Here is a 20617-nt window from a genome sequence, read left to right on the forward strand (position 1 = left end):
GGGTGGACAATTGGACTGGATGATCTCAGAGGCCTCTTCCAACCTTAATGATTCTATGATTTACCTACTTTTAATAGGCACAGCCAAGCCAGTGCTACTGCATTCACACAAAGGTTACGCAAAAATGTTAGGTTTTGTTAAATACTCAATTCTAACTCATGCATTTTTGCTAGGTTTTCCAGAGGTGATGGGGTTAATGTGTCCGACCACAATCCAGTACAACAAATACACAGGGTTAAACTTTGATAATGAACTTCCCACAGCATTTTAATAAGAAATTCCAAGATACTGGGATATACTTCTGAAATCACCTAAAGAATCATAGAATCATGGAATCATTAATGTTGGAAGAAGCCACTAAGATCATCTAGTCCAACCATCAACCCACCACCACCATGCCCACTAATCATGGCCCTCAGTGCCACATCTGTCCTATTTTTGAACACCTCCAGGGATGGTGACTCCACCCCTTTCCTGGGCAGCCTGTGCCAATGGCTCACTGCTCTTTCTGACAAGAAATTGTTCCTCATATCCAACCTGAACCTCCTCTGGTGCAACTTGTGGCCATTACCTCTCATCCTATCACTGTTACCTGGGAGAAGAGGCCAACCCCCGCCTCACCACAACCTCCTTTCAGGCAGTTGCAGAGAGCAATAAAGGCACTGAGCCTCCTTTTCTCCAGATGAACAATCCCAGTTCCCTCAGCTGCTCTCCTTAAGACTTGTGCTCCAGACCCTTCTTTGCCCTTTTCTGGACATGCTCCAGTTCCTCAATGTCTTTCTTATAGTGAGAGGCCCAAAACTGAACAGGCAGTACTGAGGTGCAACCTCAGAAGAGTGAGTACAGCGCTGAGTACAGAGGGACGATCACCTCCCTGTTCCTACTGACTACAGTATTTCTGATAAAATTGTCCACTTCAAACCCTTTTTCTGGTCAATTACGTGAGAACGTATCTGTCCTCCATCGCATACAGCAGACTAAAGGCAGAAAACATTCGGGATATTAAAGCCGGTCGCAGAGCACCACGTCCTACACGCTCCCGCTCAGCCGCACCGCCCTCCCCGGCCGGGGGCGTTGGCGGCGGCGAGGCCGGCGGTTGGCGGCGGGCAGCGCGGCGGCCATGGCGGCGAGCACTGCGCGCTGTGCTCTGTGGAGATGGCCGTGGCGGGCCGGCTTGCGGCGCTGGTACCGCACGGAGCGGGGGGTGTACGGCTACAAGCCGCGCAAAGCGGCAGGAGAGAGCTCGGCGGAGCCGCGCGGCGCTGGGGCGAGCGGCAAAGCAGGTCGGGTCCGCCAACACACCGCCTGACGCGGCGCCGGGCTGAGGGGAGGGCGGGGGACGAGCGGCGTCGCGGCGATCGGCGGCTCTGGGGCAGCGCGGCTGCGGGTGTGGAGCGCCTGGAGGGAGTGCGGCTGTGAGACGGAGAGTAGCAACGGGGCGGCCGTGCTCTATCTATCTTATCTCCGTCTGTTCTGTATGCATACATAGAGTTATGCTAGAATTAACTAAGTACAGGTAATTCTCTTCTGTAGCAATGACTGTAGTGATTTTAGGTCATTTTTACAGGACGGAAACAAACAAACAAACAAACAAACAAAAAAACCAACAACAATTCCAAGCAGAATACTTGAAGTTTTGAAGAAAGGTTGAAGGAGCTGAACTTGGCGATGGCTCCGAGGAGACCACGCTGCGGCCCTGCAGTGCTTGAAGGGAGATAGCAAGCAGCAGGGGGAGCAACGCTGTACATGGGCAGACAGTGACAGGACAAGGGGAATGGCTTCAAACTAAAGAGGGGAGACTTAGGTTAGGTGATAGGGAATAATTCTTTACTCACAGGTGAGGCATGGCTACCCAGAGACGTGTGGGTGCCCCATCCCTGGAGGTACTCACAGCCAGGCTGGATGGGCACTGGGCAGCCTGAGCTGGTGGGGACACCCAGCCCATGGGGTTGGAGCTGGAGAGCTCTGAGGTCTTTCCCAACATAAGCCATTCTATGAGAACCGTTGTAGGAGTGTTGTCCTCACATTAACAGCTAAGGAGATCACAGAATCACAGGATTGGAAGGGACCTCCAATGAATCTCCAAACCCCCTGCCACAGGCAGGGCCACCAACCTCCCTATTTAATACTAGACCAGGCTGCCCAGGGCCCCATCCAACCTGGCCTTGAACACCTCCAGGGACAGGGCATCCACAACCTCTCTGGGTAGCCTGTTCCAGCACCTCACCACTCTCTCTGTAAAGAATTTCCCCCTGACATCCAACGTAAATCTTCCCTCCCTCAACTTAAAACCATTTCCCCTTGTCCTGCAGTTATCAACCCTTTCAAAGAGTTGATTCCCCTTCTCTGTGATTTACACCTTGTTAAGGTGTATGTATGTGTAATGTTTTTGTTACATTCTGTAATTTCTTTTTAAATGGCTTTCTTGTTAAGAGTGTTGAGGAAAAACACATTATAAACTTTTCCATATTATTCATCTGTAGCAAGTTCTGCTTGCAATATATCTTATTGGTTTACAGTTTATCTTGCTCCTGCAGAAAGAGGGATTTTGTTTGTTTTTAGCAAGACCCTATCTGCCTGACATCCCAGCAAGGAGCAGGCAAGTGCAGGAAGTATGATTAGTTGGCTATGGAAATAAGACTTTGCACACCAGTACCTTGCCATTCTTGAGTTGGGTGTACCCATTACTGTAATGCGATTTGAAGTAAAACAAGGTAGCTTTACATACATATACAGGCTAGCAGGGGAATCGTGGGGTGACATGGACCTGTTGGAGCGTCCCCAGAGGAGGGCCACAAAAATGGTGGAACACCTTCCCTGTGAGGACAGGCTGAGAGAGCTGGGGCTGTTCTGCCTGGAGAAGGCACCAGTGAGACTTGAGATACTTTAAGTATTTCTTCAGTATTTAAAGGGGGGATGTAAGAAAGGCAACAAACTCTTTAGTACTCACTGTTGTGATAGTACAATGAAATGCCTTTGAACTTAAGAGGGGAGATTTAGATTGGGTGTATGGAAGAAGTTTTTTACAGTAAGGGCTGTGAAATACTAGAATGGGTTGCCCGGAGAGGTGGTGGATGCCCCATCCCTGGAGACACTCAAGGTCAGGCTGGCACGGGGTGCTGAGCAACCTGATATAGTTAGGTGTCCCTGTTCTTTGCAGGGGAGTTGGACCAGATGGCCTTGAAAGGTCTCTTCCAACTCATGATTCTATGAAATCTTGCTTGAAAATTCCACTAATAACAAAATATAGCAGTCTGATGATAGGAGCTCTTGTAGGATGATAAAGGTGAAAAATATCTTTCCAGCCAGAACCTAGAAGGTTATCTGACTGAATACTTATGTGTTGGTGCTATAAACACATTAAATGTGAGCATGTGCAATATTCTGCTTTCTTTTTGTGTTTAGTTGACCATGCCCTTGCTCGTTTAATAACTGCGTACTCTGAACATGGACACAAAGCAGCCAAAATAAACCCACTGTTTGCTGGGCAAGCTGTTATGAACGTGGTACCTGAAATCCAAGAGTTGACTGAAGTTCTTCAAGGGCCTCTCATTACCACAGGTAAATGCTACCCTATCACAGCAAATTTTTGTCATGGATGATTTATTAGGAGGCTGTGTCCTCTGCAGAGGAGCCAAATATTTAGAGGAGATTCAATCAGTAATGTATTGTTGGATGGAAAATCATTAACCTCAGCCTACTTACATGTTTGTTGTACAGATCATTTTGTAACGAATGGATACCTTCTCACATCTTAGGATACCATGAACATTTTTAGTTGTACTTAAATCTACTGAGGTTATACATTAATTTCTCGTGTTGCTGTAACATTCTATGATGCAGCGTAATTTTTGACATTCTAATGAAGCTGCTGTAGCACTTGATTTTTGTCTCTCACTGTGGCCTTGAATAAATGTGTGTCTCTCAGTGCTATATATCTTATCCATCTACAAAACAAGTGCTTACCAACTTCTGATGCCCATGGGGTTGGAGCTTGTTTCTCTGAGCCACAAAATGAGTACTGTACTAAGTCACGAAAGCATTGACTTGGTGTCATTCACATTAAAGTCTTTCCAAAAGACATTTTGGGTGCCTTGCAAATAAGCATGACACCATTGCATTAATATAACACTGAAGTATGGTTATAAATGGTTTTAAATACAGGTAAGGAAGTCAAGGGTATGAATTCGTACTCTCAAAATATTAGTGTAATTGCAGGATACTGGTTTAGTTCTTTGTGCTTCCACCTATCTCCCCGCAAGTGACTAATAACATTTATTTCTGACCAGGGCTTCTCAACATGGGAAAAGAAGAGGCTTCCGTAGAGGATGTGTTGGCTTACCTTGACCATGTGTACTGTGGGCATATTTCCATAGAAACAAGCCAGCTTCCAACCTTGGAGGAGAGAAAGTGGTTTACTAAAAGATTTGAAGAACTGAAACAAGAAGCATTTATGACTGAAGAGAAAAAGCACTTGTGCAAACTGATGTTGGAGTCACAGGTACCTTCTTCACTGTTACTCAATTTAATTGAATTCTGGAGTCTGTTGTGGACCTTCTAATGCTCTGGTCGTGGTCCACGCAACAAAAGAGTTACTACCCTAAAAGCTTTGACAGCATGTGAAAGGGAGAAGTGCTAGTTTTTTTTCATCAAAGAAGCGTGATACACAAATGCAGGAATCTTTATCGGTGACTATTGCTGAATTTACCCTGCAGCCACTATTGAAACATTTACCAATACCTTCTTAACTTGCATTGATTTGTCTGGAAATTATTTCTAGGAGAATATTTCCAGCTAGATCCAAACTCAAACAGCTTTTAGAACAAATCAGAACCTGTACTGTTTGTGATATATATTTGTATCATGTAAGCTGTCTGGAAATGCAATGACCATACAAACCCATGAGTACTGGATCTTAAAAAGTGAGATTCTCTGTGACTAGAGATCTGACAACTATGTATACTGCATACTAAATGCTACTACTGGGAACACAAGGTTGGGCATGCCTCCATGACACTTTCTGCTGTTTTCTTTTCACTCTCAGCCACATCCTTATCTGTTTTACTAGCTTTGAAGCACACAACGTCACTCAAAGTTTTGAGAGAACAAAACAGAATTGAACTGAGGTTTTAGCCATGTAGCAAAGGAACTTTTGTTCATAGAATGAAGAAGTGAAAGATTTATGGATTTGCAAACTGTGTAATTTATTCAAGTATTTCTATACTGTGAAAAGACTTTCTTTTTTTTTCCCCTTCTTTCCCTGCTTTATCAGGAGAGATGGAAGGGTAGAAGAGCAGAATCTGTGAAGGTGTCCCTGTTTCCAGTTTTCCAAGTGGTAGGAGTGTTAAATGTAATGTGTAACAATGACTAAATGGAAGTATATGGCACATCTTACATTTTTTTTATTGCCTTCTCGGCAATTAAAGGAATTTGCTTCTGAGAAAGGAGGGTGAAATCAGGACCTTAAGAATCACACATTACTCTCAGAATGACCAGAACTGTATTTAAGAATGTGGAATTGAACCAATGTGAAAAAAACCCACTTCTGTGTGTGAGTAGTTTTGTATATGTAATTCGTTAGACTTCAGCGTTTCTCAACTGAAAGTTGCTCATCAATTGGCTTAGATCTTTGGCTATGGCTCAGTCTTCCCTTCTCAATTATAGTCATCTTTTATTTTCAGTTTTCAGTTGCAAGACACTGCAGACACTTCCAGTGCTTCCAAAACTTTGTCATTTAAGAGAGCTGACTAGGAGTTGATGAATGCAGTGAGTGAAGTGGAAGGAGTGAAAGGAAAATGAAGTAAATACAGATTCCTTTATTTTCCTTCTCTCAATAATTATTTTACTTACGTACTAAATATTGTGTCTAATGTAATCAAAGTGAAACACTGTTTCTCTAGCACTTTGCATCTCAGGATAGCTGAGGTTTATGCTGTAAAAGAACATCATTCTTTTAATTTTCACCAAAGAAGGTAAACTGTTAAGGAATTTGTAAATTGCTCTTGTTTATTTCAGTATCCATCTCCTTCCATGTTAGGTAGAGCCATCTTGGTCCTCAATCCTACAGTTTTCTTCCTAAGAGGAAAAAGGCACTGTCTTGTACTTGTCATAGCTTCTGATCTCAGACAGTAGGGATGGAGAATTAGCTGAGATTTTCAAGGGCTGTGTTACATAGGTATAAATATAAATGGTATTTCCATTTTACAAACAGAAGACTCCTGCTCAAAATTGCTTAATACTGAAGTTCCCCTGTTTTTAATAGGAGTTTGATCGCTTCTTAGCCACCAAGTTTGCTACAGTGAAGCGATATGGTGGTGAGGGAGCAGAGAGCATGATGGGCTTCTTCCATGAGTTGTTTAAGATGTGTGCATACAGTGGTGTGACAGATATCATTCTTGGAATGCCTCATCGTGGAAGACTTAATCTTCTCACAGGCTTGCTTCAGCTTCCACCAGAGGTAAGGGATCCACAGTTTAACTGGAAGTTTCTACGTGTCTGCTTGTCTGGTTTATTTGCAATAAATATATAAACTAAATGTTTGTCTTGTGAATGCTGAAGCAGTGGGAAAAAAGTTACCTTTGTGAGAGTGTATTCCTTCATATCAGTACCTCTGCTGGATTTCCCTGGGAGATTGATAAGAGAACTCTATGAAATGGGTTTATATGTTTTTATTTGAGGCATCCTGGCTGTCTCAGGAGTGGGAGAGCATATAGTTCTGGAAACATTTTTCTTTTATTGTGTCAATTAATCAGAAAAGAGATTTAAACAAGTTTGTTTCCATGCAGCTCATGTTCCGTAAGATGCGTGGTTTGAGTGAATTTCCAGAGAATTCAGCAGCCATTGGGGACGTTCTCTCCCACCTGACATCTTCTGTGGATCTTGACTTTGGTTCGCACAGGCCTGTGCATGTCACCTTGCTACCAAACCCCTCACACTTAGAAGCAATCAATCCAGTGGCCGTGGGCAAGACTCGAGGAAGACAGCAGTCTCTGCTTGATGGAGATTACTCCCCAGAGAGCTCTGCACAGCCTGGAGACAAAGTTATTTGCCTGCAGGTATTTTGCTCGCAACTTGTCGCTGCACTTTGTATGACTTCCTAGACCAGCATGTGAACAGAAATGGTGTATATAAAAATACCAAACAAAAATTAATTAATGTGGAATATGAAGAACTGGAATCCTCTTTACAAAGAATGAGAAGGGAAAGGAAAGCATCTAGGTGCCACATATGACAGTACCTGCTTTTAAACGATTATTCCTGTTTCTAGATTTCCAAAGAAATTATTCAGCTTCCTTCCTTGATTTTGATACCTTGCATTGGGGGTTTTTGCTTTAAATCTTTTAAACTACCACTGCTGGTCTTCTTTTAATTAAATAGGTTTTGAGAACGTTAACAACAAGGTTGAAAAATATACAGTAGGACTTAGAATTATGTCATTTTGTCATGGTACTACTGAAATAAGTCATTTTGTGCTGTCTGGAATTGGTTCTTTTTTTTTTTTTTTTTTTTTTAGTTTCTTTTCTACTTCTTTTCCTAGTGTGTCTGCTCTTGTCTCTTTGTGATAAGGTAGGAATAGGTATGAGTCATGGTTCACCACTATTTAACTTTCAGCAAATAGTGCAGCAAACCCTATGGTGACTGGCTTGCTGTTGTTCAGTGATCAGTGAGTTGGTACCTAACGCTGCAGCTTTGCTATAGTTGTGATACTTGCAGTCACCAAAGCACCAGTGGGTCAATTTAAGATATTATGGATCAGTTCCAAGTAGATCAGGCAGTCATGTACAAATCATGAAAACAGTAGTCTGAAAGGGGTTAAGAACTGAACCTAGCAATAGGTATTGCATAGCCAGTTACTGTTTCCTCAGTGTTGGTGTTCCTCCAGTGTTCTCTCAAATAAGACTTTTCCACCTTCTTCCCTAACGCAGGTTCATGGTGATGGTGCTTTCTCTGGGCAGGGGATTGTTCCTGAAACACTGACCCTCTCCAATCTACCACATTTCAGAGTTGGTGGGAGCATCCATTTGATTGTTAATAACCAGTTGGGCTACACCACTCCTCCAGAGCGAGGAAGATCATCACTGTACTGTAGTGACATTGGTATGTATCAGAAAAAATAAGGAAGGCTTTTTAACACCAGTGGGAACGTTTGCTATTGCAGTGGGATTTTATAGCAAATGCTATAAACACTAGGGAATTATATTAATCTGTATTTCTTTGGATAACAGAATATCAAATCAAATTATTACTGATTATTGCCTCCTACTAGCAAAAATTCAAGTGCTAAATGAATTCACTTACCTATGTACTCTGGGGTAAAGACTAACTACCAAAGGAAAATCCTGTTGTATTTTTTACAGAATATAGTAAAATATTTGCAAGACTTACATGAATTCTTAATAATTTCATTTAATTTCTGCCGTGTCGTTGACAGCTTTTAAAAATGTGTTGTAATGGAGTATGTAATAGGTGTGTTTTCTTTTTTACTTCAACAATTTCACCTTCATTTGTTTGTTATCAGGTGAACTTGTTGAGCATTTAATTAAAAGATGAGACTCATGCCATTTCTAAACTCAAACTTAGAAGGCCTTTGGCTTTGGATTGGTCTGTCTTAATGATAAACAGATGTATTGCAGTTGACCAGACCACAGACATAGCAGTTAGTTCCTTTGTGTAGGCTTCCTAGAATTTAAAATATACTAGTGTATACATATAAGGTTTAATGTCAGGTATTTGTCTTATGACTTCATCAAACCAGGCAAGTAGATTCATTAAACCTGTGTATAGTCATTATCATGACTTCTTTTTTTCTCCATTCTTAGTGTTTCTTTCTTCTTACTTAGTTAATGAGGGATGTCTTATCCATTTGGACTTCAGGATTTTGTTAGGGAGGAAATACGATATTGGTCAGTGAACCATCTTTATTTTCCAGTATTTGGGCAGTTAAATAGAAGAAGAGCACTCCATTGCTGAGAATACTTAAGTCCAAATTCACAGAATTCACAAATCGTCATGCAGGAAAATATGTTAAGACATTTGGATTTTGCAGTTTTCTTTTATGAGAGATCTCTTTTTGCCTTAGAAATGACCAGAACAAGCAAAAACCTTTTGTCCTAGTGGACAAAATTGGACATGAGCCAGCAATATGTGCTTGCAGCCTGGAAGGCAAACTAGATGGTCTTTAGGGTCCCTATCAACCTAAACCATTCTATGATTCATAGTGAAGAAAGAAAGAAAATTCAGTTTTTGTTTGACAGAATCAATCAAGTAGTTCTTCCTCATTCCCTGAAGACTTTCTGCTCTCTTCTTGAGAGGTAGAAATTTACTGCTGATAAAGAAGTTGCGTTCAAACTATGACAAATACAACAGCTTGAGCCAATTGCACTTTCTTTCAAGGATGACTCCTACTCCTTACTCTAGTTGTCATCATAAAGAACATCTTTTGTAGATTTGTTAAGTATGCTGAGCACTAGTGCCTATAGTTTTCTGCTGTATGTTTGTGTCCATTTTCCTTGGAGGGGGGTTGAGTGTGACTACCCTTAACTTTGTTTTGAATCCCTGGGCAGGTAAAATTGTTGGATGTGCAGTGATCCATGTCAATGGGGACGATCCTGAAGAAGTTGTCCGTGCCACACGACTGGCAGTTGAGTACCAACGCCAGTTCCGCAGGGATGTGATAGTAGACTTGCTGTGCTACAGACAGTGGGGCCACAATGAACTTGATGAGCCATTCTTCACCAACCCTAGCATGTACAAAATCATCAGGTAAGAGTAACACCACCTGATGGGAGAACCCAAAGTATGCTTTTTATACATCTCATCAGTATTGTCCACTACTTTAACAGAAATCTCTGTATGCTAGAGATCCTTTGTCATACTGTCAAATGTTTAGTTAGACTGTCAGCAGTCCCTGACCACTGATGGTCTGATACCATATTAATAAAGATAACCACTGGTGTCAATTCTTGAATATGCATTTTGATGCCTCTTGGAGAACAGTCTTGCATACAGCCCTTGGATTTCAAATTCTTGATTGCTCATAATCAGAAGGCAAAGTTGTCTTCTGTGTGCCAGAGGGAAGGGTAGGTTATGTGAGAGAATGTGCAGGAAGCCTGTACGATGCGTTGTCCTTTTGCTTGTTCCAGTGGATCCTCATCTTTACAAGCATTTTGATAAATTTAGATTCCATCCCCAGATTCCCAGAGTGCTCTATTGGCCAATTAATTCTGGTGTTTTAAGTGGAACTGTATGAAACTGGGTGCCTCAATTCTCAGCTAATCCTGAAATCCCACCATCAATTTGTCTGAAGAACAATGCATGGTGGCACCAAGCCAGTCTGAATGAGAGGATTTCTTGACTTATTTTTACCTGTAGCTGCTAGCAATAGCCACTATATTAAACAAAGGACTGTAAAGCATGAATCCAACAGAATTTTTGTTATTCTGGAAATGTCAGGAAAGAAAACTTGACCCAAATGAGTATTATGCACTAGGTCATCATTTGTGTTTGTTTTTCGTTTCACCTCACAAGAAGCAAGGTAGTGTTTCCCTGTTCTGAAATGACACTTTTCAGGCTAAATGTCTATGGGGTTTGATTCCCTCCCCTACAGATCCCGTAAGAGTATCCCAGACACATATGCAGAGCACCTCGTAGCTGCTGGGCTCATGACTGATGTTGAAGTATCTGAGATAAAGACGACCTACTATTCTAAACTAAACGATCATCTTGCCAACATGACTTTGTATAGTCCACCTCCTACCAACCTTCAGGCTCACTGGAAAGGTTTGGTTGAACCTTCTGCTAAAATCACCACTTGGGACACAGGTATGCCCATACCACTCCTGCAGTTTATTGGAGTCAAGTCTGTAGAGGTGCCTGAAGAGCTCCAGATGCACAGCCATCTTCTAAAGACATATGCACAGGTCAGTAGAGCATAAAGATACTTAAATATCTGACCTTTTACAGCAAGGCTGCCAATTAAAGAACAGCGCAGTTTTCTCTAGGAAGAACAGTTTGTTCCCTTTTTCAGGTTGGGATTATGCCATTTTTCTCCTAGGTTTGAAGAAAAATATCTTCTCCCCCATATCTAGCCATATACTTAATTCTTAATTTAGCAGTATTTTGTTGCACTGAAGAAGCAGCCTGTAGAAAATAGTTTATTCATCCAAAGAATATAAGTCAGTATACTAAATGACTGTCATTTAAACTTTGAGTACATTACAGGAGAATGAATCAGGAAATTTGTAACATATGCAGTTTGTTAAGCTAGTAATGTACATGCTTAGGTATTTTTATATAAATATGTACACAGAAAGTTGCTGTGTTTCATAAGAAGATTTTGTGCAATAACTGGATTGGTTTGGTTTTGTGAACATTTCACTTGGATCAGTGATGACCATGGGCTGATGTCTGGTCAACAGCTATAGAGGCCATGAGTTGAATACTGAAAAAGACTGAAGTCCTCCCAGCCCAAAGCAAGAACAGCACAGCTACAGCTTGGAATGGGAGAATTCTGGAGACTGAAATTCCTTACAACTGGAATCTTTCAGTACTATACCAGAACTTTGTCAAGTATCTTTCTGCTGTCCTCAGGTTTTTAGTATTTTTAGACTAAGATCTAATCTGTCAATGCACTGTTTGTTGACGAGGAAGGGAATACGTGGGCTGTACATGGTTTTGTGTTCAGCAGAGTAGCCTTCTTCAGGATGTGCTGAAATAAGAATGCATGTATTTTAAACCAACCGAAGTTGGCTACAGGAAAAACAGTACGTCTCTCTGTAGATTTTTTTGTTTGTTTTGTTCACTTCAATCTATGCTACAAGGCATACAGATTGGAGAAAGCAAAATAGTAATTTTTTTCCTTAATTGTTTAGTCGAGAGTTCAAAAAATGGAGGAAGGAAAAAAGCTGGACTGGGCAACAGCTGAAACTTTAGCATTTGGTTCCCTGCTGAGCCAAGGTAAGAGGCAACTAGATAGCAAAAAAATTTTATTTGCTTTTGATGCCAGTGAAGTATAACATTAGACATTGGGTGTTCCTAAGTCCAAAGATTGATGTGATGAATACATATGAAAATTTATGTGGGAGTAAGAGAAGGTAAAATATGAATCCTGTATGTTACATTATCTATAGATTGGATAATAAATGTATTTAATGAGTTATTGTTTCTTTACAACCCGTCAAGAAGACAGTGCTTAGTGCTGAGCATGTGAGCAAAGTGAGTGACTTCAACTGGGCCTCCTGTACTCCTTTTGTAGGGTGTTTCATGCTATCATTAATTTCCCTTCTTCTCAAGTCTAAATTTGTATCTCTGTTTATGTGTGATACAGGATGCCTGTATTTTACAGTTTGCTTTAGCAAACTGAAACACTCCAAAATAATTTTTGATTGGAAGGAGGAGAAATGAGATGTGAGCATCTCTGCAATTTGGAGGGGAAATTCAAGAAAGGACTTAACAAGAAAAGTGACATTTTGGAAGTGGGGACTTATTTTTCTGTGTATTTTCTTGTATGATTTACTAAACCAGTGTTTTGCTTATTGCTTGGAAAGGGTTTAACGTCAGACTAAGTGGACAAGATGTTGGCAGAGGAACCTTTAGCCAGCGACATGCGATGTTGGTTTGCCAAGAGACAGATGACACCTACATTCCTCTGAATCACATGTCACCAGACCAGAAGGGTTTCTTAGAGGTAGGTTCTGTGATACACGAGACAAAATTCTTCAAGTTGTGCTGAAGGAGAGCATATTTTAAAGCTGATGAGGTGTATGTATGTAGCCTGACAATCCCCAGATATGGAGGCCTGAAATCTACCTGGATTAAGGAGAGACTAGCAAAAGGCAGATTACTGGTTTAAGTTGACCTGTAGGAAGTTTATAATTCTAATGCATGGTTATTTACCCTCCTTAACAAGGAATTCTGCTTTTCCTTAAGAGATCAACTATTCTTTTTCTTCCCTCAGTATATTCATTCAAAAGCAAAAAAGGTTTGACCATGAGTTGTTTTCTGGAGTGCATGTCCTCAGAATGCCTAGCACTAATGTGCCTGCTTCCAAAAGTTCTTAACCTTAGGTTGTTATAGAATCGTAGAATGGCTTAGGTTGGAAGGGATCTTAAAGATCTTTGAGCTCCAACTCCATCTTTCTCACCTGTCCCTCCCAACAATTTCCTTTCTGTTAGGTGAGTAACAGTCCCTTGTCTGAGGAAGCTGTACTTGGTTTTGAATATGGAATGAGTATTGAGAGTCCTAAGTTACTGCCAATTTGGGAAGCTCAATTTGGAGACTTCTTTAATGGAGCCCAGATAATATTTGACACTTTCATCTCTGGAGGTGAGTGTACTAGAAGCTAATATATTTACAATGAATTATTTGTATTATTAGAAAATCTTCAGCTTTGCCCATAAAAGGGCAATGTGTTGAGAAAAGAATTCTGTTTTCTCAAGAAGCCTTGTGTGCTTGCCTATGAGATCCCAACTTCTATGCAGTTTTTCTCTGATGGCATTCCATCTAAAATGAAAGGCCCCATCGTTGGCAGGAGATGGTCATTCTAAATGGACAGTTGGTGTTAACAACCTTTCTTCCCTTTTCTCCCTCTTTATTTTACTGTGTGTGCAGGTATATTTGGTAGTTTGTTAGGATGTACCTTTCCTTCATGAGGTATCTCTTAAAATTCTTGGAGCAAGACAAGATAAACAAACAAGAAAAAAAACCCACAAAAAATGGTTTGCAAATAACATCTCAGTTTGACTAACACATTTTCTGAATACTCAGAGCAAAAAGACTTTTCACAGGTGGAACATGGTGAGGAAATGCTAAGATTGATTTCTAGAGTGGAATTCCTTGTGTGAGGGGTTCACAGTATTGGTATCTAGCCTCGGTTAGGCTTCTGTGTTCAGTTCTTTCAGATGGGAGTTGTTAGAGGCTTTGTATATCCCACTCATCCTCAACGTGTATTTAAGGTCAGGATTAATTGCTTTCTGGATTTGACTATAATCTCTTAGCCTGGGAAGCTATCCTCTTGCAAGCATTGCTGTATTAGCTAGAGCTGGCTGGCAGGATGCTGCCTGCTTCATACTTGTACAGGACTCAATGATAAGGTGTACAGAAAATATGCAGTGAATTATGCTTAGAGGTCTTATTGAAGAGTGAGCAGTGCCAATGCTTGTTAATGAGAAAGACAGTGCTGTTAAGAGAATTTTTGCATAATTTGGTGATGTTTCTGACAGAGTATTGAAAGTTTCACTGTTTGATGTGATGCCATAAGTTCTCTGAAAGCCCAAAGTTATATGTGTATTTCAGAAACTTCAGATCATGTTATGTGCCATTTTATAGTTGTGAATCTCACCACGAAATACAGCTACATGTTTCAGGGCTGTACTTACCAATGTGGAAACTTAACTATGTTCTGTTTTCCTGAGTAGTTCATGCAAAGTGCTAAGTCTTGTAGGGCTTTATGTTCTGTTGAATTTTTTTTTTTTTTTTCCTTCATTCTCATTCTATGCTTTTAGGTGAGGCCAAATGGCTTCTGCAGAGTGGGATAGTAATTCTTCTTCCCCATGGCTATGATGGTGCAGGTCCTGAGCACTCATCCTGCCGGATGGAACGTTTCCTGCAGGTACCCTGCTTCACCTCTCAGATTCACATGTTCCCCACCCAGTCCTGGGCTGTTCTGTTCAGTTGCAAAATGCCAAATTCACGACGAATCTGCTAGTGATAGCAGAAGCTGGAGACAGGTTCATACAGCAGGAACGGGCTGGTCTGAAAGTGGAGAAGTAAAGAGAACTGTGATGAGGAGGTGCAGATCTGGAAGTGGCGAGGAAGCAGTTTTGGTTTAATTGTTACAACAGCTCCAGTGCAAGACTCTGACTGAACTTCATAATAAATGTTTGTTGTTCCCATTAGGTCTCCCTCATCTGCCCAAGTGAGTGTGGGGTAATGCAAATGTTTGCAGTGTAAAATTTCATAGTGTTTGTGAAAGCCTCCTGCCTTCTGCTCATGTGCTTCAGTACTGCCTGCTGTCTCCTTCCTGTTTGTCACCCTCCAGCAATGTCACTGTACCACAGAATGAGTCCAGTAGCAAGACAGAATTGCTGTATTGCAAATAGCAGGCCCCTAATGGAACTTCTTAGTAAAGCATTTTGGGGTTGGCATTGGAAACAGGCAGCCACCCTCTTCTGCAAGCCACTCACAGATGTTCCTAGTATGCATAGAGCAGAATGCTGGGCATGTAAGTAACACTAAGGAAATTGGTGGCACAAAGAAAAGATGTCCACTATAGTGTCATTGTGATTGTAGTAAGTAAATGAAAGCCTTTTTTGGCTGAGTAATGATTTAGGGAAAAATTTGCAGCATGCTTAGTGGTGCTTCGTTCTGGTCGAATGGTCGTGACATTCAACTGTTAGAAGAACTGCCATGCCTTGGTTACAGAGTGGTTAAAGAAGGCAGTTCAGATGTAATGGTACTGTGTAAATGCTAAAGCCTTTTCTTCTCTGAAATTGCTCTTCCCTAGCAATCAGTGTTTTAATTGGGATATTTGCTCTTCTATTCTTATACTAGTGTGAAGTGCCTTATGTGCCTAGGCACTTGCACATTTGTATCACTGCTTCCTTCTTGACAAAATACTGCTGTGTTCCCCTTAGATGTGTGACAGCTCAGAAGAAGGAGTTGATGGGGACCGAGTGAACATGTCAATTGTGCATCCCACCACCCCAGCACAGTATTTCCATTTACTCCGGAGGCAAATGGTCCGAAACTTTAGGAAACCTCTCATTGTTGCTTCTCCAAAAGTGTTACTCAGGCTCCCTGTAAGCTGGAAAACTTTATCTTCCTTTTCTTTTTTTTCCTCCTCTTCTGTGTTCTTCTAACCTTTCTCTTTGTTTTCCTCTGTGTTCTCTGCTCATTTTAGTGTCAAATCAATAGGGTTTTGCCTGTTTGAGGTCTGATAGGTTGAGGGTTAAAGGTGGATGCATGTGAGCCCAAAGAAGGCTTGATTCTTGGTCCAATAGAGTTCTTTAGAATGTTACCATTCTATCTGTCTTCTCTGGGAGTGGAAGTGAGAGAAAGAGGGAAAACTGCATCTTTAATATTTAACAAAACCCTGTCTCTGAATCATCTCCCCAGTTTTGACTGAGATAAAAGGCAGCCAGATTTGGTAACATTCAACTCTTCCCCATTTAGGCTGCTGTATCAAGTTTTGAAGAAATGGCTCCGAGAACAACATTCAAACCTGTCATCGGTGACTCCTCAGTAGATCCTAAAAGGTAGCTCTACTTTCTTACAAGAAAAGCTCAGAAAGGAAGTCCTGTCCCTTTCTGCTACCAACCAGCTCAGGTTTGAGGTGATAAAGAAGTAGTTGTTGGGGTAGGAGAAATACCTGCTTGATGGGTGACTTAGGATTTTACTTGTTTCTCTCCTTTTCCTCTGCTTCCTTGTTGGTAGTAAAGCTAACTGCCTGCATAATAGTCCTTGCCTCCAAAGGGAGTCTGTTATCCTACTTGCTAATCTGATGGATTAGTGAATCATGCCCATTGGTTAACTTCATTGGAAGCAGCTGTTATGTGAAGAGATGCAGAATTTTTGTTCTGCTGTTGGGATGCTTGAGCTGATGAAATGAAATTAGGGCAATAACAAGTCTTCATGTGTGTATTGTCTTCTTCCCTTTAGATACTATTTTAGAGAATCCTGTTCACAAAAAGCAGTTCTAGCCTTTAAATTTTTCTCTCCTTCTTACTTAGTCCCTGTCCTAGTAGTATTCAAGTCTGTCAGCATGTCAGATGTTTGCATTCTGGTCCACAATCACAAAGTTAGCTGTATCATAGCATCTTGGTTTTGTAAGTGGAATGGGAGGCACGAAGTGTAGGATTTCTCTTACTGCCTTTGTCTAGCAAGCTTAGGCAAATAAGACCTCTCTGACTGCTGGAAACTACTGCATATCTCCTAAAGGTGGTTCCTCTTAGGTCTGGAAGAGAATTGTCCTCTGGGGTTCATTCTCTACAGAGAGAGAACAGATAGCTAGCTTTGATTAAGTTTTTAATTTTAAGGCAAAACTAAAGCTGAAGAAACGGGACTTTTGGGCTCTGGCCTGTTGTGCCCAGGCATTTGTCAGCTGTTGAATGACAGTGGGAGTTAAGGGAAAGCAAAGGAGAAAATATGGTTTAGGGTAGTAACTTAGTTCAGTTAAATTGTCTTTAAAGTTTGGCTGGTTGTTTTTGTTAAAGGTGTGAAACTGTTCTGCATAAAGTTTCTGTAAATCACTAAACTTGGAAACACTCTTATTTTTCTTTAGTGTCACCCATGTGGTGTTCTGTTCTGGTAAGCATTACTATGCTCTGGTGAAGCAAAGAGAGACACTAGGAGAAAAACAACACAACACAGCTATTTTAAGACTTGAAGAACTGTGTCCTTTCCCACTGGAAGCTCTGCAGCAAGAGCTGAGCAAATACAGTCGTGCCAAAGGTATGCAAATTTTTACCTTTTTGTTTCTGGATTCTTTGAAATCTGTTGCTTGCATTCTAGGGTGAAGAGCTGAAGCGGTGTTTTCTTCTTTGTTCTCCCCCTATACATCCCTATACGTTTAGTGTTTCTAGAGTGGGATGATAAAAAAATGTTTACCACTTGTGCTAAAAGAGTTGTTCTCTCTGCTGTTGTTAGCTTCTGTAAATCACTGCTAAAAAACAGTGTGAGTATAGTGTGGTGGTGAACATACTTTTGGTTTGACTGCAGCAAGGTGTGATCTGCAGTGAGTTCAGTCTGTCAAGATACCATTTCAAAGACAGTGCCAAGACAAAAAAAAAAAAAAAAAAAAAAAAAAAAGCAGAGGTGCTACAACAGAAAAAAAGTTTCTTGAGCTGCTGAAAAGTGCTTTTGTAATGTACCCTTATCCTTTCTTTAGTCTTCAGCTGGAGTCAGGAAGAGCCACAGAATATGGGTCCTTGGTCTTTTGTGTCACCACGGTTTGAAAAGCAGCTGGGAGTTAAGGTAAGATGCTCTGGGCTACAAAGTGGAGTTTGAAGCTATTGACTGCAAAATTCTGTGATGCTTAGACATAAAATTAGTCCTAATGTCTGAACTGCATGTTCTAATTTCTTAGCTTTTTATAGAGCCCTTTACTAGCAATGAGCAAGCCTGAAGCTTTCTTTTACCAGATGTTTAGTCTAAACATTCAGGACAATGAAAGATTGCAGGTAGAAAACAACATATTTAAGGTGCCACAGTGAATAGGAAGAGAATCTGAAGCTGCTGTTTGCTGTGGCAGATCATGCACTATGATGTTCTTGGAACTGAAGTCTTGAGGAAATGGAGGATGACTTCCTGTAGTATTTCCAACTGGAACTGCATAGTTAGGGATCACTATGGAATCAGAGAACCAGAATCAGGATGTGGTTCTATATTTGTGCTTCATTAATCACTTCCTCCTGGCTCTCATTTCAGCTCCGTCTTGTGAGTAGACCTCCTTTACCAGCCCCAGCAGTTGGCATTGGAACCCTGCACCACCAACAGCAGGAAGACATTCTTACCAACACATTTATCTAAATTTTCAATGGACAGACTACTCCTGCAGTTAGTCATGTTGGTTGCCTTCTTCCTGTGAAGCACAAAAGCCAGATCCTTAGGACTCAATTCTTCAAAGCAGGGAAAAAGAATGGAACAAGTTCTGTAATGGTAAAGCAATTTTTTAATGTAGGGGCATACCTAAGGGTGAGAGCTGATGTCTGTTACTCTCAGTGGTTCTTGTTCCTTTTTACTATTTTCTACACAAGATTTTTTAAAAGTTTAAAAAACAAAAATGCAGTCTGGGGGGCAGGTCAGTGAGATGGGTTAAAAATACCTTGTATCAGGTTGTTTGTCCGCACTGCGCCCAGTTCCCTGGTAATGGTGCATGTGTGGAAATGGTTTCTTGTTTCCACAGAGGTGTTAGTGCTCTTTGGTTGAATAAATGCTTCCTGTGCCTGAGAATGAGCCATTTCTATAGCAGAGTATTGTGGATTTTCTCTTTCCTTTTCTTACGGACCTGAAATTAAATCTGATGCAACTGTTATTTGAGAGGGAGAGTCATTAAAGTCATATTCCTGTGGGGACCTTGCAGGATGACCCCTTTGGGCGCTGCTGTTTCTCTCAAGGAGAATCAGTGCTATCACATCAAGCTTGCAGAGTGGGAGGCGTGGTGTACGAACCTCACTGCCTTACTTTAGAGCCATGTTTTGTAGAGGCCAAACCAGTTTCTAGAGGCTACCTTATAAAGTAATCCCATCTCCTACCCAGGAAATTCTTCTCAGGGCTCCTCATCAGGTTATTTGTTGTTTCTGAGGGCTTGCTTCTGTGATCCCTAGTTCTCACATGGAATCTTACGCTGTAAGAAGGCTGAAGTTGTGACCAAGAGCAACAGAAAGTCCAAAACTGTGGCAAGTAAAACAGAAAAGTGGAATAGGACAGGCTGTAAAGAGTTCAAGGGACACATGATGAAAGCTGTAATAGTGAAGCCCCTTTCAAATACACTGGAAGCTTCAAGGGTGAGGGATGAATTAGAAACTCAACGGGGCTCATTTAAAAAAAAAAAAAAAAATCTTCTGTATCAAAACAACAACAATCTCATGACTTGTTTTGGTTTTGTTTTCTCTTTGAGTGAGTTCCCATTTGGAGGCCCGTTGGGAGATTCCTGAGCAAAAAGCTTTTATTTGCAGTGGAAAAAAAAAAAGTGACTAAAACAGGCTATAGAAGAAACAAGTGAAATAAATTGAAGTAAATGACAGAACAGGAGGATAATCATCCAAATTTTCTGAAAGAACTCAAACAGATAGAGGTGTTCAAGCCACATGAAGTTCCCAAAATGCAGACAGCAGACAAAAGCTTTCTGTGGCACATCTCAAAAATCTTATGAGAAAATGGATGTGTTTGCAAATTGATGTATGTTTATTTTAAAATAATATAGTTTACTACCTTCTAATATATTTATTTATTAGCGAAGAAAAAAGTGAGTGAGAAATTGAAGTAGAGGACTAGACTATGGTCAGATGCTAGAATTGTGGTCTCCTACTTGTGAATTTGAAGCCTTTCTTATGAAGGAATAAAGTAACCTTTAAAGGATACTTTATTCCTTCACTTGGAGTAATGTAGACCTTGGAAGTGTATACAATTTAACAGTATTGTTTGAGTCATCTTTCAATTAAATGGTCAAGGTTATTTCTGCATGAAAGGAAAACCTTTACAAATGGAAAAACTAATTCTAACTCAAAATCAGAATTGATTAGAGTTAGAAAAGTCAGAGAAGAAACCTGAACATTACAGGCTGCAGTAAGCACAAGAGTGACTCGTGCTTCTACAGTGTCAATTTGAAGGTTTCTAGAAATTTTCTCATTGTGCAAAGATCAAGATGTCCAGCCTTTCTTTATGTTCTTGTTTTTTGTTTTTTTTTTTCCCTCTAGGGGGTTTCAAATGTTTTATTTTTTTTACCAAAAACAAACAAACAAACCAAAGCTATCAGAGTTTACAGTATTCTTCATACAATGATAAATAATAACCTTCACAAAACAGAAAGGCAGAACTCATCATCAGGTTTGATGGGGCTTTGGGCAGCATGGTCTAATGGAAGGCATCTCTACCCAGGGCAAGTGGTTTAGAACGAGAT

The 20617-nt window shown here is 40.8% G+C and overlaps 1 protein-coding gene across 2 annotated transcripts; it reads left to right on the plus strand.

Annotated features, from left to right (window-relative positions):
• Nucleotides 1-1055: 1055 nt before the first annotated feature.
• DHTKD1 (dehydrogenase E1 and transketolase domain containing 1) lies at nt 1056-18951 on the plus strand. Of its 2 annotated transcripts, XM_085215820.1 has the most exons (18): nt 1056-1283; nt 3406-3561; nt 4290-4501; nt 5273-5335; nt 6263-6457; nt 6786-7055; nt 7926-8097; nt 9564-9762; nt 10607-10919; nt 11871-11955; nt 12546-12685; nt 13173-13323; nt 14502-14608; nt 15633-15797; nt 16171-16253; nt 17279-17448; nt 17885-17970; nt 18424-18951. In XM_085215820.1, exons 1-18 carry the CDS (start codon nt 1121-1123, stop codon nt 18523-18525), a joined length of 2832 nt encoding a protein of 943 aa, XP_085071946.1. In that variant the 5' UTR covers nt 1056-1120; the 3' UTR covers nt 18526-18951. The 2 variants fall into 2 exon arrangements, with proteins under 2 accessions (XP_085071946.1, XP_085071950.1); XM_085215824.1 differs by lacking the exon at nt 5273-5335.
• The last annotated feature ends 1666 nt before the right edge of the window (nt 18952-20617 follow it).

Source organism: Meleagris gallopavo, chromosome 1, assembly GCF_905368555.1.
Source record: "Meleagris gallopavo chromosome 1, MGAL_WU_HG_1.1, whole genome shotgun sequence".
NCBI lineage: Eukaryota > Metazoa > Chordata > Aves > Galliformes > Phasianidae > Meleagris > Meleagris gallopavo.